Below are 23545 nucleotides of genomic sequence, written 5' to 3' on the forward strand. Positions count from 1 at the left end.
AAAGAAGGCATAAGTGAAGATTTTCTTATACAAATAGGTGTTAACTTTTGTCAGTGTCATGGGCACATTTCTCACAATGGAGCATTCTTCCTGGAATGTAGTGCTCTGAACGAGTTTCTCATGTGACACCAACCAAGTATTTTTAACATTCATATCAAGTACAAAACCAGTCTGGGCAGTGTCTGCACTCATCTAACTTTTCTGTCACTCCGGCACTGTTCTTCTCACTGAGCACTTGTCCTGCTGGAGTGTAGTTTCCAGCAAGCAAATTCTAGCAATATAACTGGAATAAACATTTTGTAGTTATTAAAAATGAATATTTGATTGATTATATGCAACACTGGAATATTTCCAGTGTACTGAAGTTGTCAGTTCTCATCATATAACAAAACTGGACTGCCTTGGTAAAATCAAGGTGTACAGTCTTTTTCAAGTTAGGGCAGCATGCAAACCCACAGCTAGTCCAAGGTAAGGGAGGCACAAGGGTGATGTCAAGCCATCTCTGCCCTTCCTTTCAAGCCCTGCACCAAGCTTAGATCCAGTGTGTAGGTAATAGGACTCAGAGACATAAAGGCAAAACAGGAACACAGACTCAGCACAAAGCAACACCCAGTCTGACACAGAGACAGATACAGAGCAATACAACAGAAAAGATTCACATAGGGATGAACTAATAGAGATACAGGGACAAAATGTGTGGGTGGATCATGGAGGATGAAAGATAGGCAGGGTCCCTCCCAAAGGCACTCCCTCCTGGTACCTTACCGCAGCAATAGCCTTGGTGCCCTCGGCGACACTCTGGTTAAGGGCAAGGCCGGCAGTAGCCGGGCGGCTGGGCGGGGTTGCCGGCTGCTGTTGTTTCTTCATGGCTATCCCCATGGTATCCAGGCTCTGGCTGCGGCCTCGGATCACCCGCTGGACAGAAGGGAGACAGGGAGACAGACAAAGAGACACAGACACACACACAGACACACATAAGGACAATGTGAAGAGCACCACAGAAGGAAGTAGAAGTGGGGGGACAGACACCAGTACCAGAGATATCCTCCCTCCCCATTACAGCACAGCAACCCAAAAACTAATCATAGAAAAGGCCTATTTGTTCCTATGCCAAAGGATGACAACAAATCGGAGTGAGTCCCGTGGAGGGCAATGAAAATGATGAGGGGGCTGGAATGCATGATTTAAAAGGAGAGGCTTAGGTAACTGGGTTTATTTAGTCTGCAGAAGAGAAGAGTGAGGAGGGATTTGATAGCAGCAGCCTTCAGCTACCTGAAGGGAGGTTCCAAAGAGGATGGAGAGAGGCTGTTCACAGCAGTGACAGATGGCAGAATGAGGAGCAATGGTCTCAAGTTACAGTGGGGGAGGTCTAGGTTGGATATTAGGAAAAACTATTTCTCTAGGATGGTGTTGAAGCACTGGGATGGGTTCCCTAGGGAGGAGGTGGAATTTCCTTTCTCAGAGGTTTTTAAATCCTGGCTTGACAAAACCCTGGCTGGGATGATTTAGCTGAGGCTAGTCTTGCTTTAAGCAGGGGATTGGACTAGATGACCTCCTGAGGTCTCTTCCCAGCCTCATCTTCTATGATCTTGTTTATGTGTCCAAGGGTCAGTGAAGGATTGTTCTCTCTGCTTTCAGTCTCCCCCCTCCTCCTGCAGATGGATAAAGAGTTTTCCCACCAACACTACACATTTCCCAAAAAGCCAACCTTCCCTCACATACCCAATGCAAGAGAAGGGACCAAATCCCCATGTAAGGCTTGAGGTCTCAGTCCCAGACAGGCAATGGTCATGGGAGAGAAACTGCCCCACCAAAACCAGGATACTGTGAAAAAAGCCTTTCCAAGATGGCCTCCCTCTTCCCCAGCCCTTTAGAAAAGGTTAAGGTTCAAGACAGTGATGTGCAGCAGCTGCCAGAGGCCCAAAGTAGATTTTGGGGTATATACTGAAAGGTGCTGGACAGACTCTGAAACTTTCTATTTTAAACACAGAACAGATGCTGTAAGGGCAGTGACATAGTAAGCTACTCACTCCCCCCTCCCTCCTGCCAATGGAGCTCAACCCTGACCTGCACCAACCACCTCTACAGATGAGTGGGGAATTGGCCCAGGATATCCCCAGCAACTCCGGTGAGGGCTGCCAACCAGAGGACTGACAGTGCCGTGAGGTGCTGGTACCTGTGACATGGCTGTCTGTCCCACTAGGCAGGTACCACACATAGTGCAAGAAAAAAAGGAAGAGAACAGCAGGCCATACAATGAGAATCAGCACACTCATTCTCTCCATTTTGAGTAGGCCTGTAGGCCAGTGATGCTCAGACTGAGGCTCAGGAGCTTCAATGTGTCTCCCGCAGCTCTTTGCAGTGCATGGTATTAAAATACTGGGATTTAATTATTAATCAAGCTATGTTATTAACCAATCACAACGCTTTTATTATGTTATTAATCAATGGTAGAATATTCGGGGGAGTGACTATAGATACTCAGTAAATAAAAAAATGAAGTCGCACTATTGTGGCTCTTTTGGGTAATGCTGATTGCTAATTTGGCTTCTGAACTATGGAGGTCTGAGTATCATGGGAATATGCATTCCCTCCATCACACCTCCCTGACCCTGTGCTCCTGGAGACTGGCCATGGACATCACCACATCATGCAAAATTGGGCGCTTGCTTTTAGAGGGGAAAAAAGATGTACCTCAATATCCCAAAGTGTCTGTCTACTACAGAAACCATCATTTTAGAAACAGTTATCAGATGGGGCCCTTCTAGCTGCTGCAGCTGTCCTGGAGCCAGGCTGGAGCAGATGTGCTGCTGAGGGGTCAGACAGCTCTGCTCCTCTGACCCATTCATACTGCATGCTCCTGATCTCTTTTCTATACATCAGGGCTACGTCTACACTGGCCCCTTTTCCGAAAGGGGCATGCTAATTTTACAGGTCGTAATAGGGAAATCCGCGGGGGATTTAAATATCCCCCGTGGCATTTAAATAAAAATGTCTGCCGCTTTTTTCCGGCTTTTAGAAAAGCTGGAAAAGAACGTCTACACTGGCCCCGATCCTCCGGAAAAAGCGCCCTTTTCCGGAGGATCTCTTATTCCTACTTCAAAGGATCTCTTATTCCTACTTCAAAGTAGGAATAAGAGATCCTCCGGAAAAGGGCTTTTTTCCGGAGGATCGGGGCCAGTGAAGACGTTCTTTTCCGGCTTTTCTAAAAGCCGGAAAAAAGCGGTGGACATTTTTATTTAAATGCCGCGGGGGATATTTAAATCCCCCGCGGATTTCCCTATTACAACCTGTGAAATTAGCATGCCCCTTTCGGAAAAGGGGCCAGTGTAGACGAGCCCCAGGAGACTGGCTCCTCCCTCCTCCGAAATGCCAGCCAGGGCCAGCAGGCGTAGCTCTTCATTTTATTCCACCCAGAGTCCTCCTATTAGGAACAGCACGGGGGATGCTGTACTGTGCCAAGCTGCATCTCCCTTGAGTGGAGAAGGAGAAGCTGCATTTTTCATTGTGAAGTATATAAAAGCACAATGCAAAATATGGCCATTGAGAAGGAGCCACTTTTTGCCCTCCTCCCTCCTACCCCAAACACAAGTGCCCAACAGGGCTGATGCACCCTGAACTGGCACTGAGGTGGGAGGCAGCAGCTCTGCAAAAAGGGTCAGTTTAAGAGTCTGCAGCAGGCCTTGATCTCTCACCTTGAAATTTTCAAAGAAGCCACCACCCCCATTCTCCATCTTGTCATCGTCCCCAGAGGCCAGGCCCATCATGCTACGGCTACGAAGCTGCAGCTCCTCAAAAAGGCTCTCCAGGAGGGCACTGCGGGTTCGCTCCTGCACCAGAGCAAAGAGTGGGAGAGAAGGGACAGAACACAACAACAGCAAAAAGGAAGGACAGAGCACTAAGAGAGAGGAAGAGAAAGTGGAGACTCCTATGTTGCAGATATAACTGATACTTCCCTCAACTGTTTCTCTCTCTATATATACACATAGCAAAACATACAAGAAGCACCACATGGCTGAGATAACATTTAATTTTATTTAATTTTATTTTTAAGGGACGTGAATTTCCTAAGGAAATTCTTCATCTTTAATTGCACAGCATTAACATCGGTTTTTGCATTTACTAAATATTACTGCGAACACTCACATACACAGACTCACCTCTAGTTTGGCAAACTTTTCAGCCCGGTAGGAGCTGTACTCAGCATTGATTAGCTTAGCCAAGAGGAATTCACGAAATACTGGACCCTGTGGGAAAAGAGGAAGTCTAGATTGGAATGGATATCATAAGGAAAGGCTCTAGATATACATTTCCTTACTCCCCCAGGGTTAGCCAGCCCCATCCATTCCCAACCATATTGGAAACAGCAACTGAGAAGTGAAGGGGTATATAGACCATATTCCTGATCCCTGCATAACTTGCCTCAAAGACACAAACCTTTTTAAATATGGCTGGATTTGGTAAAGGGGGTCCAAAGAAGGGCACGTCATCTCGAGCTGTTACTGAAACCTGAAACAATGCAGAAGAAACCTCTTCAACAGTATAATAAAAGCCAAAATCACATCATCTCGTACTGATGAGCTTATATAAGAGTGGAAACAGAAGGCATGGAACCTGAAAACATCAAGTGAGTGAATCAGTCCCATAATACAAAACTACGGGGCACCCAATTTAATTAAGGGTAAATATATTTCAAACAAACCAAAAAGGCAATACTTCTCCACAGCATGTAGTCTGTAAAGCAGTCTGCAGACAGTACTAGGTCAGCTAAATCCCAAGTGTATATCTAAATAATATATTATTATGCCACAAAAGAACCTCAGTTTTATGAACACCTGTCTTCTGAACAACCACTTATCCAAACCATTTTCCCTCACAGCGGGGGAATAGTATTATTTAACAAAAATGATGTTGATGAAGCACAAGTCAATTTCCTTTCACATTCACTGTGCTAAATGTCATTTTAGTGTGGTTTGAAGGACAAAAAGAAAGTGATGCAGTGCACCACACTGCAATATAAGCACTATAAATGCTGCAATACCGAGATGTTCAGTTCCCTATTCGTTACTAACATAAGAGTTCTACTGTAATATATATACCCAGTTTGTAACATTTCTTACATACACATACACACATATATGAACTTCTTTACCATAGCTAAGTACCTTATTATCATTAATGCCTCCCTGAAATATTACTCTTATTCTCATTATACAGATGGAGAACTGAAGGAGATACATTCAGTAGTGACTCAGCCAAGATCTCAAAGGAAATCTGTGGCAAAGCAGGAATTACAAACAGACATAGCAGGGTGTCTGTCTCCTTAAGGACTCTGGATTAGTGTCAGTCAACACCTATTCTTTTGCATGTCCCTTAACTCCTGGGACTCTTTAGAGTGAAGACCTACAGAAGGCAAACTTTGGTGTTGGGAAAAAGGATCCTGGGGAAAATCCAGGCTATTGTTTCTCTCTCTATATATATAAAGAGTTTTTCCTGTCAGGTGACAGAATGACATCATCACGTGCTCTGGCCACAAAAGCAGCCAAAGAGAGGGGGGTTGGTGAGTGTAGTGAGCAGGGCACAGACTCTTAGTTTCTCTAAAAATCAGGGACTAGCACCTCTCTCTCCCAGCTAATCAGGACACTCTGTGGGAAGAAGATTGTATGGGCGTATTTAGACTACGCTAGACTTTCAAAAGAGGATATGCAAATTCTGCAGGAATTTGCATATCTTCTTTCAAGCTCACTTTCGAAATTGAAAGTAATTAAGATGCGGTTTTGTCAGCAAACCCTCCTTTTTGTCAACAAGCCGCGTAAACTTCATTTTTTAAGGAAAAGTGGCTTTTCGAAAAATGAGAGGGTTCACCGACAAAACTGCATCTTAATTACTTTCACTTTTGAAAGTGCAGCTTTTGAAAGTGAGCTCGAAAGAAGATATGCAAATTCCCATGGAATATGCATATCCTCTTTCAAAAGTCTAGTGTAGTCTAGATACGCCCTATATTCTGACTCTCCCCTGGAACAAGGGAAAAACCAGGAGGGGGAGGTCTGATTGCTGAATTCTGTAAGCCTGAGGGTAAAACGACAGACTGGAGAGAAAAGCCAATGGGAGGAGAAGCTGGCTAAAGCTCTATATCTGGTTTAAAGGAGAGATTTGGACTCTGATGACTTTATTTTGATGGGAACAGTTTATGAAAATAAACCAGGATATTTCTGGAAGAGAAAAGCCTGTGTGGAGCTTTAAGGAATCCAAGAGGAGAAAGATCCCATCCTCCTGAGCCATGCTTGGCCAGAAAGGAGTGCTACAGGCGAGGCACACCCTTCAGTGCCTGATCTCCCTTGTCCTAGCCTAGGTGTGTGTGTGTGTGTTTGTCTTTATAAAGCAGATGCTAACTGCTTCTCTACTGCATTCTCAAGAAAAGCAGCGTATTGTCTTTTCCCCTGAAAAAGATCCCGTGTGCTTCTTATAAGCATAACACATGCCCATTCCCCCCCTTTGCCAATGCCCTACCCCTGCTCACTCCATCCCCCCTCCTTGTGTCACTGCCTCTCACATATTCGCTTATTTTTACCAGGCCTACTCATAGGGCTGTGGTGCGGGAGGGGGGAAGGGCTCTGGCTTTGGGTATGGGTTCTGAGGTGAGGCTGGAGATGAGAGGTTTGAGGTGCAGAGGGAGCTCCGGGCTGAGATCGAGGAGTTCGCCAGGTGAGAGGGGGATAGGAAGCTGCGGCATGGGGGGCCCAGGGATACAGGCTCTGGGCAGTGCTTACCTCAAGCAGCTCCCAGAAGCAGTGGCACATCCCTGGTCTGGCTCCCGCTCCTAGACAGAGGTCTGGACAGGTAGCTCTTTTTTCAGACACTGCCCCCTCTACTCCTATTGGCCATGGTTCCTGGACAATGGGGCATTGCTTGGAGCAGGGGCAGTGTGTGGAGCTCCCTGGCTGTCCCTACACATAGGAGCCAGAGGGAGGTCATGATGGCTGCTTCCCGGGAGCATATGGCAAAGCAGCTAGCAAGGAGCCTGCCAGCCTCACTGCACAGTGCGGCCAACTGAACAGTTAACAGCTTGGTCAGCAGTGCTGACTGCAGCCGCCAGGATCCTTTTTCAACAGAGCGTTCCGGTCAAAAACCAGATACTTGGTCACCTACCACATGGACCTGCCTGGAGCCCTCTCTCCCACATCCCCATGTGGCCCTGTTGCCTCCCAGCCAGCTTGTGTGGCTTGCTCCGCATCTGAACCTGGCTCCAAGAAGGCTACTGTAACTTTCCTTGAGGAAAAATGCATCCACCACCTGCCTGCTAGGTGTTTGCCGCTGCCCACCAGACCAGTCGGCTTCACCCATCAAAGGCTGTTCTGGCACCATAGCAGCCTCTGATGAGTGAAAGGCAAAAATTCAGCACATTTTCTGCAGAAAAAAAAATTCTGTCTCCCTCTGACAAGAATTCTCTGCATGCTACAAACATCACCTAAGGGGAGAGGACACGTCATGAGATGAGCAGGGTGTGGGGCACCTCATGAGGAGTCTCCCTCCCTCCCAAGAATTCCTGAACAATGTGGCCCATGGCAGGAGGGTAACAAAATAGCCCAAAATACAACTCACAACTGCTAAAAGAAACCCAGCTAGAACTGGGCTAGAACATCGCATAAAGGGCAAACTCAGAATGCTAGGGCATATGCCCACTGTGCCTCATTGGAAATCTGGCCCTGTCCAGCTCCTCAGCCAGGGAATCTGATGTGGGTTTATGATTGTGTGCATGCTCATAGTGGCGACTGTTACTTACAAAGCAGGTAGAATGATGTTTAGGTAAATCCCTGCCTCCTCAAAGGCTGGAAGAATCTGCACTCCAGGCAAGAGGCAGAAGTTTGGAACTAACCACCAGAAAGGGGAACCCCAACCAAACAGAGGCCCACTGGATGTGTTTACCTTATAGAGGGTCTCCCCCATGGCACCATGAGCGAGCTGCACCACCACATAGGCATGTAGGAAATTAGATGCTATCATGTCAGGGACAAAGGGAGTGTTTTCATCCTGGAAGACAATGGCCACAATGTCGTTCCCAATGTGACGCTTCCGCTGCAGCTAGAAAGAGCAAGTGAGATGAAAGAAACCAGTAAGAGGGGAGAATCCTTCCCCAGCCACCAATCCATCCAGCACTCTCAATCCATACCCCCAGCTAACACCTGAACATCATACGCCCCTGGCTGGAAACCCAATCCTACCCTAACCCACCCCCACCCCTTACCACGGCCTGCCCCAACACCCACTTAGTCCCCAGCCCCATCCACCAGTTCTCGCTCCCATCCTCCGAAATCATTTGCTGCCTCCCTTTATGGTACCTGCTGGGCATCTCCCTCTGTGAATGGCAGCTTCGTAGACACATGGAACATGATCTCCTTGCCCCGGAAATTGGTATAGACCGATTCAGTGCCAGTTTGACCCCTGGTGACATCCAAGCCTCCTCGGAACCTGGCATTGGTCCCATGTGGTAGGGGGAAGGAAGCAGACACCAGTAATGCTAGCTTGTATGTCAAAAGGTTGAAGAGGCTGAAGGGCACCCCCCTCAAATCAATGCATTCCCAGGGCTCTGCTGACTGATCATGCCCATGCTCACCCATGGATCACGCTCCCCTACTCACCCCCGGAAATCCTGCAGCTGGATCCTGTCTCCAAGGAAATCCAGGAACTCTAGGAAGCCCAGACTCTCCTCAGTGTTACTGAAGACTTCTTCCTCTGTGGTCTGGAAGAGGAGAGGAGAGATGATAAGTAGAGAGAATTATTCACCATACACTCCCACCTCTCTGGGGGTTTGGACAAGAGGGAAAGAGAAAAACTGATCTTGGGAAGGCTCACTTCCCTTCTCACACACAGAGTCTACATCCTTCAACCACAGTGGTATCCAGAGATCTATCCCCCCGTATATCATGGAAAACTATCTCCTTTTCTTTGAAATAAAACAGGGCCTGTCATCCAAGCACTGAGAATATGGAGAATGTGGCTGATGTCAGTCGGGGGTCAATGCAGGAGGGAGAGAAGTCCCTAGGTCTCAGAAAGCAGGAGATGGAAATGCTTCCTTGGATCTGAAAGGAAGAAGATCATGGTGCATTCACAGCACCAAGGTGATCCCCAGAACCAATGTGAAAGAGAAGGCCAATGCCTGGAGGAGGCAGAGTCTCTCAGGTGGGGTGCAGTGATGTTGCAGCAAGGAGAGTAGACATTAGGAAAGAAAATCATCGATGGGGCTAGCGTGTGGCACCGCTAGGAGCTGTTCTTACTAGGTTGGGACTGTGGGGGTATGTCTACACTACCCCCCTAGTTTGAACTAGGGGGGTAATGTATGCATACCAAACTTGCTAATGAAGCCCGGGATTTGAATTTCCCGGGCTTCATTAGCATAAAGCCGGCGCCGCCATTTTTAAAAGCCGGCTAGTGCGAACCCCGTGCCGCGCGGCACGGACTAGATAGTTCGGATTAGGCTTCCTAATCCGAACTATCTGTACGCCTCGTTCCATTAGGAAGCCTAATCCGAACTATCTAGTCCGTGCCGCGCGGCACGGGGTTCGCACTAGCCGGCTTTTAAAAATGGCGGCGCCGGCTTTATGCTAATGAAGCCCGGGAAATTCAAATCCCGGGCTTCATTAGCAAGTTCGGTATGCATACATTACCCCGCTAGTTCGAACTAGGGGGGTAGTGTAGACATACCCAGTCTTATCAACAGCAAAGAGAAACTGGAATCCCCTAGGACAGAAATTGCAGAGAATTAACCCTTGGATCCAGAAGAGGGCACTGACAGAGGGACATGGGGAGAAAGCCTTCAAAACTCAAAGTGTCAGGGAATTTTAAAAATCCTTGGCCCCAGGTTGGTTTAACCTTGGCTATAGATTCTGAGTTAATCTGTAACTGGAAAAACTTAAAAAACAACGAAAGTCTAGCAGCACATTAAAAGACCTTCTACATGTTTTGTTAGTCTTTAGGATGCTGCTAGACAATTAGTTGTTTTTTAAGTTCTTGGCTATAGAGTTGGGATTGAAAAATGTGACCTGGCATATTTGGACCCAAGGGTGCTTGGGTGGGGGTGCAGAGAGCTCACCTGCCCGGCTTTCTGGTAGATGACCCCAAATTTGAAGTTATTGCTTATGACATGTTCATCAAATGCAACAATGAGCTGGGAAGCCTGGGAGGGGGGAAAGCATAGTCTCAGTAACATCCCTCCAGCAGCCACTGCCATCAGAGTGACAGGTGGGTAGGAAGCTACTGTAAACATACCTTGGGATAGAGGACAGGGAAGAATCGGTCAACATTCACATCCTCACACAGCAGCTGCCGAGAGAAAGGGAAGGAAAATTGGGCCTTATCAGCACTGCCACTGTTGGGAGCTGTGACTCCCTTGCCTGCTGAAGGCAGGAGGGCAGATCGATGATAAAGCAATACCTGATAAGAGTTCCTGGGTAAAAAAATCCAAGGCAAAGTGAGGAGAAAAGATAGACAAGAAAGGGCCACGAGACCAGAGGAAAGGAAAAGACAGGTGAGAGAGAAGTGAAAGCGGAAGCTGATGTGTGAAAGTTAAGCAGAGACAGACAAAGATATGTCGACACTGCACTCTGAAGTGTGGCTGCAAACTGTTTAGACCCAAACTAGCTGTTGTCTGTGGTCACAGAACAGCAATGAAGTTGTGGAAGCACAGGTTAGTTGCTCAAATATGTCGGTCCCAGGTGCGCTTGGATAGCCTGTGGCTTCACTGTTATTGTTATCCAATCTAATTAGATCAAAGCCTGCTTGGGCACGTCTACATATGCTATATCACACCTCTGATTGCACAACAGACATACCATGAGTCTGTGAAAGGAAATGTACTCAGGGCCTCACCTTTGCCATCTGGACTGCATTGGGGAACTCATTCAAGCAGGAAATGGGGATCAGGTCGTGTTTGGTACCAGTTCGAGTCCTGCCACAAACCAAAAAAAGCAAGTGCCAAAAGGACATGCAAACATCTCTGGTTGCTTAATGTGACGCCTGCTGTACCTTCACATCTCTTCTTATAGAGGGAATATTGTGCTTTGCATAATATTCTGGTCCAACAATTAAAGGGTTAGCTCCCAAAAGGTTTGTGCCTGTGCTGACCTGACGGCTATGTACCTGATGCTTCAATAACAATTAAGTATATTGCAAAGAAATCCAAGTGTTGCTTCATCAACAATGGGACTCAGACCCATTACTCCCATACACAAAACTAATTCCATCCTTGAGGTCATCCTCATACAGGTCAGGCTCCATCTGGCTTTGGCTGGCCTGCCAATGGCATGTCGGAGCCTCATGAGGAAGGGGTATTGCACAGAACCGGGCTCTCTTCCAACCATACACCAGCACATCCCTGTGTCTGTGCTCAATGCAAACATTCCATGGTACAGCTCTCAGGGCTTTTAGATCCCCTGTTTTACATAAGATTTCTGTTTTATATAAGCTCCCTGAGGGTCATAGCTGAGAGAAGCTGTGAGTAGAAACAGATGAACATTCAAAAATTAGTGAGAATGAAAAAGGGGTTTCCCAAGTCATGGGGTTCCCTGTAACCATCCCTGAAACAACAACATTAGATCACAAAAGCCAGACCCACATCTATGCCACAGAAAGATGCCCTGGTGAGGTGGGAGACAGAGCATGGTACATGCGTTTCCATGCTGGATGCTGTTACCTCAGCAGCAGGTACAGGTTGTCCTGCCTCTCAGTCTGCTCATACTTCACAGAAAGGATCAGGTAGCCCAAGGTTGTGTCATTGGAGTAAAAGTTCTGATGCTCCTAGAAATAGAAAGTCAGAGAAGCTCACTCCCTCACGGTACCCACCAGATAGTACCGAGGATACTGCCAATCTCCCATGGCCCTTGAGTAGACACCCTTTCACCATTGGGTGCCTGTCCCATTATCCTTAACATCTCATGCTCATATGTTGCTCTGGCTCAGCTCTGAACAAGATAGAGCTCTCCAGGAGTTGTAGCATCCCTCCCTTTATCTTCCTCCTCCACCCCAGGCCCGGGTGAGGACTGAACCTGTGCTGCACAGCACCAAATGCAGAAGCCTCTATCATTTAAAGCTGAAGGAGTAACTCCCTTATAAGCTTCAAGCTCTTAGCTTTTCTGAAGACCTGGTGCTATTAGATTTTGAGAGACCCTGGAAGCTCTGGGATGGGCCAAAAAGGAGGGGATCAGAGTGCAGGAGGGTTGAGCCAGGGAGTTCCGTGCAGGAGGGAGTGAGGGTGGGGCCCGGAGATAAGGGGGTTGGGTGATGAGTGGGCTCCAGGTTGGGGCCAAGGGCTTGGGAGTGTGGGAATGGGCTTATGGCAGGATGTTAGGGTGGGGATGAGGGAGTTAGGGTGTGGCAGGGGCTCAGGGCTAAGAAGGAGGTAAGGAGTGGGATCTGGGCAGGAATCGGAGTACAGGAGGGGGCTCAGGTCTATGCAGAAGTTAGGGGTCTCAAGGCTGGGGCAAGGGGCTGGAGGACAGGGTGCTTACCTGGAGTTGTGGCAGCTCCCCTTTGGTGGTGGAGGCCCCAGGGAGTGGAGCAGGCAGGTGGCTCTGCACTCTGCCTTACACACCCCTGCAGGCACCTCCCTCCGCAACTCCCATTGGCTATGATTCCTGGTCAATGGGAGCCACAGGACAGAGCCTATAGGGGAGGGAAGTCCATGGGTGGAGCTTCCTGGTGCTTGCAGCTCCAGCCCAGCTGTAGGGTGGGGAACAGCAGTACATGGAGCCATGTCCTGCACTCTGCCAGGCACAGCTGAAATGCAGGGGCTACAGTGGCTGCAACTAAGAGGGCTTGACAAAAAGATCTGCACTTCTGGTGGCCTGGATATCTTTTTCTGAGGCCTCTCTCAGCCTGGGGCCCTGGGCTACAGCTTCTAAACCCCCTTTCTTAATCCAGCCTTGGTGTCTTAGTGATCTGCTACCAGATTTATAGTCACAGACATTTATCCCAGAGGTGAGCAAACTTCTTGGACTAAAGGCAACATCTGGATATTGAAATTATATGGCAAGCCATGAATGATCACAAAATTAACAATGTATGTTCAAACAAGGACAATACATGTTTGTTTCAAAGTCAACATTATTAAATGATTAGGCTATTAAATGATTCTGTTGAACAATACACTGTTAGAAAATTACATTAGTAGGCTGTTGATTTTACCATGCAATTTTGCTCATGTTTGAGGAACTGTCTCAGACTGAGGTGTCAAATTACACCAAATGACATGGGGGTAGCTAATGTGACGCTAATTTTTAATAAGAGCTCTAGAGGTGATCCTGGCAATTACAGGCTAGTAAATATAACTTCAGTAGTATGCAAATTGGTTTCACATAGATTAACATACTTTGTTGGGGAAAAGTCAACATGGTTTCTGTAAAGGAAAATCATGCCTCACCAATCTACTAGAATTATTTGAGGGGGGGTCATTAAGCACATGGGCAAGGGGGATCCAATGGATATAGTGTACTTAGATTTCCAGAAAGCCTTTGACAAGGTCCCTCACCAAAGATCTTACTTTACTTAAGCTGTCATGGGGTAAGAGGGAAGGTCCTTTCATGGACTGATAACTGATTAAAAGACAGGAAACACAGGGTATTGTAAAATGGGGCCTAAAATATAAGCCCCTGTATTACAAGCCTAAGCACTAGCCAACAATGGCTTCAACTTTGCTCATATAAAGTACAGCAAAACTGTGAGTAAGAGGTAGCCGCTGCTTATGGAATTTGGCACAAACAAGGCTAATAGTGTAAAACACTAATTGATAATAGGCACAGGTGTAAAACAGTAATTAGTACTTGGCATCACCTGTAAAATACTAATTGGTACTAGACACAGATTAATACCATCTTGTTACCTTGGTACCCACGTGCTTCTTACAGATAACAGGGACATACCAACCCTGGTTTAAAACAAGATTTAAAATAACAGCATAATAAAAATGTTGAATTAAACCACCAGGTGCAAGGTAAAGGGTGGTTAATAGGATTGGGACTTTTCAGTTTAGACAAGAGGAGACTAAAGGGGAGGATATGACAGAGATCTATAATATATTGACTGGTGTGGAGAAAGTGAACAGAGTTATTTAACACAAGAACTAGTGGTCACCAAATGAAATTAATAGGTAGAAGATTTAAAAGAAACAAAAGGAATTATTCACACAATGCAGAGTCAACCTGTGGAACTACTTGCCAGAGGATGTTGTGGATAGGGATGTAAACAGTAATTTAAAAAGTTAACCGGTTACACACTGGCTACATCTACACTGCAGGCTTCTTGTGCAAGAACTGTTTTGCACAAGAGTTCTTGCACAAAAGGTCTTACACAAAAGCGTGTCCACACTGCCATGTGCTTTTGCACAAGGGATGTGCTTTTGCGCAAGAGCATCCATGGCAGTATGGATGCTCTCTTGCACAAGAAAGCTCGGACAGCCATTTTAGCCATATGCGTTTCTTGCACAAGAAACCCCTGTTGCCCATCCATACTGCCTTCTTGCGCAAGAGCTCTTGTGCAAGAGGGCTTATTCCTCATGGGGAAAAGAATAACTCTTGCACAAGAAGCCTTCTGTTCCGATGCTTTACTGTCAATTTACTTGTGCAAGAATGTGTGTGCAGTATAGATGCCTCCTCAAATTCTTCCGCAAGAACAGCCTGCAGTGTAGACATAGTCAACTATGTTTAACAGGTTAACTGTGGAGTGCCTCTCCACCTGTGGGATGATGCAGCCGGCCCATCCAGTCTGGAGCAGCCCGCACCCACAGTACAACGTACATGGGGGCAGCTCCAGCCTGACTGGGCCTGCCACACTACAGGCTGTTCTAGCCAGACCTGGCTGAGTCTGGTGCACTGTGGGCAGGGGCTGCTCAGGCCAGGCCAAGCCCACTGCTCTATGCTATGGAAAGGGGCTGTTCTGGCCAGGCCAGACCCACCACCTGTTAGTGCAGCCCCCCACCACTGCAGCACGGTGTGGTGCGCCCAGCCAGCCTGAAGCAGCCCCCAGCCCATGGTGGGCAGGGGGCTACTCCAGCCCAGCTGAGCCACCCATTAACTTGTTACCACTAAACACCACACAGTAAGGGTGATGCTCACTGGGTAACTGGTTATCTCTTTACATCCTTAGTTGTAAAGTCCAAGTCTATAATGACCAAAAAAGAGCTAGATAAATTCATGAAGAATAGGTCCATCAATGACTGTTGGCAGCAATGGAGTCCCTAGCCTTTCTTTATCAGATGCTGGGGATTGACAACAGGGGATGGATCACTTGATGATTAACTGTTCTGTTCATTCCCTCGGGGGCACCTGGCTTTGGCCACTGTCGGAAGACAGGATTCTGGGTTAGATGGAGCTTTGGTCTCACCCCGTATGGCCATTCTTATGTTCTTATGTTATAGTCACAAACTGTACATTATCTAAAACCTTTCAAAGTACTGCAGTACATAAAAGTTGGGTAGTTCTCACATTTATTGCTGTCTTCATTACGATTTGTAATTAGCTTTGTTGAATCATTGTTTCTCCATTTAACTGTGGTAACGATCAACATATATTCAAAACTATTTTACCTTCAAAATAAGCAGTGTTGTTAATTAATTTAACTCTGAAGAAGATATATTCAAATAAATTTTATTTAACAAAGATGCATTTTAGTGGAAATAAACATAAAATATTACTTTCTATTATAAGTATACCATCATAACAACATATACTATTTATTTTAGTCTGGCTGGTTAGCTGGCTGTTCAAGAACTTTTCCTAAATAGTAAGAGCTAGGACCACCACATTCAGTATGCAGCTTCCTCTTATCCTAAGTTAAAGCAAGGTCAGGGTTTGGTTATGCCAGGAAAATGGGATGTGCCTGGAATGGGATTGCTTTTCATAAAGCCATGCAGAAAAGAGACAGAATCAGCAGATAGATGAAAGGGGCTGGCTGTGGGGACTTCACCAGCCCCGAGCCCCCACCAGGTGTTCTTTAGAGAGGGCAGGGGGCTGAAGCTCCCCACACCTCCAATTCATTGGAAGTTATTGGATGTTCCCCTTTGCCAGGGAGCTAGGGGAAAGTGCACAGTTTGCAGCATTCCTCACTCTGGCTGGAGAGCCCTGGGGCAGATGAACCCGGACCAGTCCCAGCTGGCCGATATGCACTGCTCCCCTGGCTGTGCCTCCACCAGTCATGGAGAAGCACTTCTCACCTGGCCAAAGCTGCTGCAGTGAGAGAGAGCTGGGATTGTCCTCTCTCCCCGGGGCAGCCAGCGTACTGGACCTCTCATCCTTAGCCCCATCCTGGAGCTCTGATTTAAATTAAGCATGTGCATTTTCATTTTATTTTCCAAAAAACAAAAATTGAGCTATATATCCAAGCAACACCATGTAGAGCTTCCGGTATTACCATAATTAAATCAAACTTACCCCCTTTCCATTCCTTCTTCAATTAATCTGAAAAAATGCAGTTGGTCTCCACTCTTTACAAAAGCATCAATGTCTGATGTCATTCTTGCTGTGGAAATCTGCAATACTGAGCTGAGATGCTGATCAGTTAACTGGGATCTGTGCTGTGATTTGTTGTAATTTAGCAGGGAAAATATTTGTTTGTACACATAGGTAGAGCCAAACAAAACTCGGATTTTCTGTGTCACTTTGCAGATATTTAGGAACTTTGTTTCACTCCAGGAGACAAAAAACTCAGCCAGTTGTTCTGAATTGTACTTTTCCTGCAAGGTGGAATCACATGGTAGCTCAATGAGCTCCACTTGTAATTCTTGCAGAGATTTATCATAGCTAAATGACAGTGGGCATGACACCAGCTTGTGACTGAACAACTCGGGGGAGAATTGTATGTTTCCTGCTCTGTTTTACCCACATTTTGCCATATATATCATGTTATAGCAGTCTTGGATGATGATCCAGTGCATGTTTGTTTTAATACTTTCACAGCAGATTTGACAAAACACAAACATGGTATCAATGTGAGATTTCTAAAATAGCTACAGCACTTGACTCAAGGTTTAAGGATCTGAAGAGCTGTCCAAAATCTGAAAGGGATAGGATATGGAACATGCTTTCAGAAGTCTTAAAAGAACAACATTCAAATGTGGAAACTACAGAATGTGAACCACCAAAAAGGAAAATCAATGTTCTGCTGGTGGCATCTGAGGAAAATCAACATGCATCAGACTGCACTGCTTTGAATTGTTAGTGAAAAGAACCCATCTTTAGCATAGATACATGGAAATATCCTATTGTCCATAGACAAATAGGAAAATCCTATTGTCACTTTCAGGAGATATTGTAAACAAGAAGCAAGCAGCATTATGACCTGCAAATTGTAGCCAAACCTGTTTGTCTGGGCAATTGTCTTAACAAGAATTAGGACTGAGTGGACATAAGCTCTAAAGTTTTAAATTGTTTTATTTTTAATGGAATTATTATCTTATACGTAATTTTATATTTCTAACTTCAACTTCCATAATTAAGAGATTGTACCAGTATTGTACCATATTGAAAAGTATTTGTATTAGGTGAACTGCAAGTGAAAACTGTACACATTGTATTGTGTGTTGTAATTGAAATAAACATAGTTGAAAATGTAGAAAACATCCAAAATATTTAAATGGTAGTCTATTATTTTAACAGCATGATTAAGTGTACTGTTAATCATGGTTAACTTTTTAATCACATGATTAATCACAATTATTTTTTTAATTGCTCGAAAGTCCTATTTCTTTCCTCTGCATCTCCAGAAAAATATGAATTTAATCTCTGAGCTCACTGAAATATCTTTCCTAGATTGAGTCAGTGAACATTTGTATGATAAACTTAAGTGCTGGTATTTGGTATCAGTATCTTCAAGAAGGGAAATGAATTGCTGATGATTAAGTCCCCTCACTCTTATATAGTTCACTATTTTCACTACTGTGCAAACAACATGACTGATCTCCAGGACATTTTTTCAGAGGGCAAAATTCTGATATATGCAAAATTGTTTTTAAATGTCCTACATTTTCCCCACTTAAATCTGGTGATCCATCTATGGATTTACTCCAGGGAAGCTTACTCCAGGGAAGTTGCAGATGTTCAAGACACCCAGACACCCTCTCATGTAAATCCGGTCCCTTAGTTGTGCTTTTCATTGAGTCTGTTGATAAAAACTCCTCTCTGATTTCAAATTTGTCATCAATTCTCCTGACAAAAATCTATAAATGTGCTGCATCCTTGATGTTGGTGTTGTTATTGAGAGCTAATGAAGACAACAAAGCCCTGTGCTTTCTTGCTCAACTCAGAAGCCAAATTTTCATCAATCACTTCTATACAGTGAGTTCTTAGTGACAAACTAATGTTCTTAAATTTGTTTTAGTATTCAGAGAACAATATGCCATCAATATCATCCATTTATTCTTCAAAATAACCCTATAGGAAAAGGCTTATTTTATTTAGTGATTTTAAATGCCAAAACATAACTTGCCTTTTTTACTGGTATCCTGAACAGTAGCTTGTCACACATAAATATTTTGCTGGGCTTTTAAGTTTGTGGCAAGTTTTTCAGCTTTTCTTGCCCTTTCCTCAGTTGTTAAATTGCTGCCATAACTAGGATGTTTGACTGAAAAATGGTGATTCACATTGTAATAATTGAACAATGCAATGTTCTCCTGACAAATCAGGCATACAGATGTCAAATGCATGTTTGTGAAAACAAATTTACATTCCATTTTTTGTTGAAAGCCTAGCACTCACTGTCCACTTCTCTCTTTTTTTCAATGTTCATTTTTGAAAAGGAAAAGAAGATCCTAACTGCCTTTACAAGGTTGGACACACTGCAGAAAAACTGGGCCCTTTCTCTAGCTTTGATTTGTCAGGAACTCATTCAGATTCACCAGGTCCCTGCTCTCAGAAATCTCCTCTCACAATTCCACAACTGAGTCACCTCTGGGTGCTAGAAAAGTCACCAAAACCAACAAGTGCATGTGCTTGCATGTTCCAGGCTTGTGAGGACATGTGAAGTGCATTTGAATTGTGCAGCCAGAGTAACACATGACACACAGGTCCTAAACACATGGGAGTGATGGGTGGTTAGACTTGGGCAAGTCCCCAGCCCAGCTCCCTAGCCAGAGAGCCGGAGCAAGGCAATGGAGCAAGGGCCAGATTAAAAGGTTTGTAAGGCAAGGAACCCACCCTGATTTAGCTAGTGCTTATGCAAGAAGCAACCACCATGCTTTGATAGTACTTGAAGTACAATGTGCCCCTGACACCTGGCTGGCGAACAGGGTTTTGTTGCAAAAGAGGTAAGCACCCCCTTAAGCTTGCTGTTGGTGGTGCTTATGAAACAGCTTCTCTCTCTGCTTTGCACACTTAATGCATTCCAATCCAATTAGGAGCAGCATCAATTCCACCAAAGGACTGACATCTCCTTCCTTGCCGTTTCTGCCACTTTCCCAAGTGAAAGCATGCTTGTGCCCAGCAGTGATGCTGTCAGCTAGTCCACAGTCTTCCTCTACACACAGATGGTGTCAAAGGCTGCCAGTAGAACAAATAATATCCACACATTTGCCCTCTGTTCATAGATGTAGGATATCTTACTATTGTCCCAATGCTGTGCCCATATGATGGGCCAAACTCAGCCCTGCCATAGTGAAGGAAGCTTCCATTGTCTTCAGTGAGTGGTCTGGTCTCCTTCCACCAAGACTGAATTGATATCCTGTAATTGGGAAGAGCCAAGGATCCTGGAAGTCATTGTGTGCTGATGGATGTGGCTTACTACTGTTTACTCAGTGACCAGTTCCAGGAAGGTAGTAGCTTGCAAGATCATTTGCATCAAGTGTAGGGTTGCCACCCCTCCAGTATTGTCCTGAAGCCTCCAGGAATTACAGATTAATCTTTAGTTAAAATTGGCAACCCTAAATGAAGATTTCCTGTACCACAGTTAACTAATGCAAGGTTTAGCAATGAACCAAATATATCTGTTGGACTTACTCAGTAGCAGGGGAGCCAACAGCCTTGCCAGGGCCCTGAGCAAGCTGTGTATGGGGGGCTCCAGCTCTGCACCCCGGGGTCCTTTTGAATCACTGGCCCCCCAAGCAAATCCCCTCTACGCTGTTGGTGGGCCTGCTCGGTAGTACTGCACTTTCGGTGGTTGCTACAATTGTGCGGCACTTTTTGCAAACTCATTGGGTCTGTGAATCTCTGCTATACCAGACTACTCATCCCACATGGGATGGGTAAGAGTCATAACAGGGCTACAGTTAGGTCAAAGATCAGATCCAGCATGAATCTGGCTATATGAGTGGCTCTGGAAATTTGTCCTGATTTTTCTAATAGATATGGGATTACTGGGGCATATCCAGCACTTCACAAGACTCCAGGGAAAATGATTTTCAGTCTCCAGAACCAGATTCAGAACATTTGCTCATTTAATTGAGACAAAAAGTCTCTGGTGAGGGGTCTGTATACTAATATCATTCCTACACTGGCCTTGTCTCTGGTCTCACACAGCAGACAAACTGGACTTCTGCCTCAATGAGGCCTCTTCTGCAATGGAGACCAGACACACACTAGCACATCTAATCTTCCCTGTCCATGGGCAGGCAGGTACTTCAAGGGGTAGTCTGTTGAAATAAGCTAAACCAACTCTGCTTTAGGCACTTGTTCTTCAGAACAGATCATGATTTTGTTGGCAACTGGTTACATGTTGGTCAGCATGATTGTGAGATCCATCTGGTGAGGACTCAGCAAGCCAGAGGAAGCCAGTTCAGGTGGAGCCTGTGAGATAGCTAATAAATGCCCATGCTTTGAACCTCACCTGGAAGCTGGTCTCTGCTTCCTTGTGTTCCCAAACCTTTCACAGCTGATAATGGTAAGATCATCGAGTACTTGGCCCCAAGTCACTCATTCTCTGTAACAGCCTGTTCCTTACTCAAGAGCTACCTGGCTATGTCTACACTGGCAACTTCTTGTGCAAGAACAGCCGTTCTTGAGCAAAAACTTGCCTGCTGTCTACACTGCACGAGCATTCTTGCGCAAGTAAATTTACAGTACAGCGTTCTAAAACAAAGGGCTTCTTCCAGAAGAGTTATTCCTCTCCCCACGAGGAATAAGCCCTCTTGTGCAAGAACTCTTCCACAAGAGGCCAGTGTAGACAGGCAACATGAATTTCTTGTGCAAGAAGCCCCTTTGGTTAAAATGGCCATCAGAGCTTTCTTGCGCAAGAGAGCATCCTCACTGCCATGAATGCTCTTGCACAAAAGCACATGGGAGTGTGGACACACACTTGTGGAAGATTTTTTGCACAAGAACTCTTCTGCAAAAGAGTTCGTGCGCAAGAAGCCACCAGCGTAGTCGTAGCCCCTGAGTTTATCCTTTTAGCTCAGTTGGCAGGGCCTTTTGCATTTTGTGCTGAAAGGTCCGAGTTCAATCCCCATGTCCAGCTAAGTGTCTGTATGTGGTGGTCACCATGACTCATTACAGTTGTTACCCTTCCACCGCCCACCTCCAGAGGTCTCAGCAGAAGACACCCTCTATATTTATCCGATCTGAGACCTCTCTCTTCTCTAGCACAGAGACATGAGATAAGGCGCAAAGGGGGCACCCTAATGTAGCTGTGACTCTAAGTAGCACATTGCTAGGAGTGTAGAGGAACATATCTTATTTCACTATTTTTGGCATGGGGGGGAGAGTGGAATGTGGATGGGGGAGAAGGTGGGGCCACTCCAAAACTCCTCAGGATTCCCATGGCATACAAGTTAGCCATGGAATGGAATGGGAGGCTATGGGGCTCCCTCTTACCTTCCCCAAGAAGTGCTTGCGGTACAGCTTGGCTGTGGGGTCACACTCTAGCTTCACTTTACCACTGCAGGGGGAAGGCAGGTCAGGCAGAGCTGAGGTCGAGCTGGGGAGGCTGTGACAGTTTCCTTCAATCCAGTAGCCCCCAAACTGGGGTAGGATAATGAGGGGGTATGGCCACCCTTTCCGTAACACCTGTCCCAAGAGACATTGCGTTGTGAGGCCAATAACCTCACGAAGGTGGAAGAAGAGCCTGAGCAGAGCAGCAGAGCCAGCTGTGACTCACCTCATGGATGCTGGGATATGGGATGTACTCCTCTTCTCTCTGAAATCACAAGGAGCCATTAGAAGAGAGGGGAGGGAACCTTTATAAAATAATTTTCATTTGGTAACCCAGGCTCTGTGTCCTGCACTGACACACCTGCCCATCCATCCCTGACTTCTTTAAGCCCTGGTCTATACTAGGGCATTATTTTGAAATAACACCCCTTGGATCAAATTTATAAGTGGAGCATCCACACTACCATGCCCATTATTTCGAAATAACAGGCTGTTTATTTCGAAATCGGTACTCCTGCTTTCCTCAGGGAATAATGCTAATTTTGAAATAGTTATTTCAGAATAGTGTTAGCATGGGTGCTCCAGTGCTGCTATTTTGAAATAATTGGCCTCTGGAGGCCTCTTGCAGCTACAGGTCTGAGTACTCTGGCCACACCTGGCATCTCCACTGCTCTCCTCCTCCTGCCGAGCTTAACAATCCCAGCAGCAGCAGAAGGGTTTGTCTCACGTGGTGAGCTGTGAAAGCTCTGTGCAAGACAGCAGCAACCGAGGCAGGCATGACGGACCCCAATGCTCCCTCAGAGCCTCCCATGGCTGCCAGCACTCCAGCTACTCCCTCAGCTGCCGCTGCCCAGAGATGCAGAAGAGCTCCGGCCTGGATGGGTGCGGAGATACTGGACCTCATCAAGGTCTGGGGGAAAGAGAGCAACCTCCAGGATCTCCACACCAGGAAGAGGAATGCAGAGGCCTACAGCCAGATCGCTGCCAGCCTGACTGAGAAAGGGCACAGCCAGGCCCTCGACTAGTACTGGGTGAAAATCAAAGAGCTCCAGCAGGCCTACCACAAGGTCAGGGCAGTACCACTCCAGGGCAGAAGACACTCCAGGGCAGCACCACACAGCTGCCAGTACTACGACCAGCTGGATGCCACCCTGGGAGTGGGGGCCGGTCATGTCTCCCACTGTCATCATCGAGTCTGACCAGGACACCCCCGGCATCAGCCTCCAGAAGGGCAGGATGACAGAGGATGACAACAATGAGGAGGTGGTGGTGGCAGTGGCCAGACAGGCAACCATGCCTCCCAGCCGGGAGTAGGGTTGCCAAGTGTCCGTTATTCAACTGGCAGTCCGGTTTTTGGGCCCTCTGTCTGGTAAAAAGAAAATCAGAAAATACCAGACATGTGCAATGTCCAGTATTTTCTGGTTTTCCAGCTGGGTGCCCGACGGAAGCCTGGCGAGGGCTGGGAGGCGGGGTGTGATCGGCACTGGGAGCCTCTGGTTGCGTCTGACGTAGGAGTGACGCCTTGGGGAGGAGAAGCCCTGTCCGTGCTCCTGAGTGCTGTTCAAGCGCATTGTGGAGCCGTAGCCAGACTCCTCGTACTTCGCCGGGACTGTGCACGGGACGGGCAGTGCCCTAGGATCTGCATGCGCCCAGGTCAGTCCCGTTCCCCGCTGGCCGATTCTCTCCCCCCCACTCCCTCCGAC

At 46.4% G+C, this 23545-nt stretch overlaps 1 protein-coding gene across 6 annotated transcripts in view; it reads right to left on the minus strand.

Annotated features, from left to right (window-relative positions):
* Positions 1–23545, minus strand: part of LOC102455908 (rap1 GTPase-activating protein 1) — a 78484-nt gene that overhangs the window by 18085 nt on the left and 36854 nt on the right. For 2 of the 6 annotated variants that reach the window (XM_075903341.1, XM_075903337.1), the window contains exons 5-15: positions 22069–22107; positions 21786–21977; positions 11690–11793; positions 10867–10945; positions 10267–10320; positions 10091–10174; positions 8640–8740; positions 8340–8469; positions 7927–8082; positions 4438–4509; positions 4161–4247 (exon numbers count right to left, since the gene is read on the minus strand). In XM_075903341.1, the coding sequence (XP_075759456.1) occupies positions 4161–4247; positions 4438–4509; positions 7927–8082; positions 8340–8469; positions 8640–8740; positions 10091–10174; positions 10267–10320; positions 10867–10945; positions 11690–11793; positions 21786–21977; positions 22069–22107 (1098 nt within the window). Of the gene's footprint in view, positions 1–765; positions 916–3695; positions 3831–4160; positions 4248–4437; positions 4510–7926; positions 8083–8339; positions 8470–8639; positions 8741–10090; positions 10175–10266; positions 10321–10866; positions 10946–11689; positions 11794–21785; positions 21978–22068; positions 22108–23545 lie in introns of all 6 variants that reach the window. The other 4 variants (XM_075903301.1, XM_075903311.1, XM_075903326.1 and 1 more) reach the window with 4 other exon arrangements.

The sequence above is a fragment of the Pelodiscus sinensis genome, chromosome 1 (assembly GCF_049634645.1).
Source record: "Pelodiscus sinensis isolate JC-2024 chromosome 1, ASM4963464v1, whole genome shotgun sequence".
Lineage (NCBI taxonomy): Eukaryota > Metazoa > Chordata > Testudines > Trionychidae > Pelodiscus > Pelodiscus sinensis.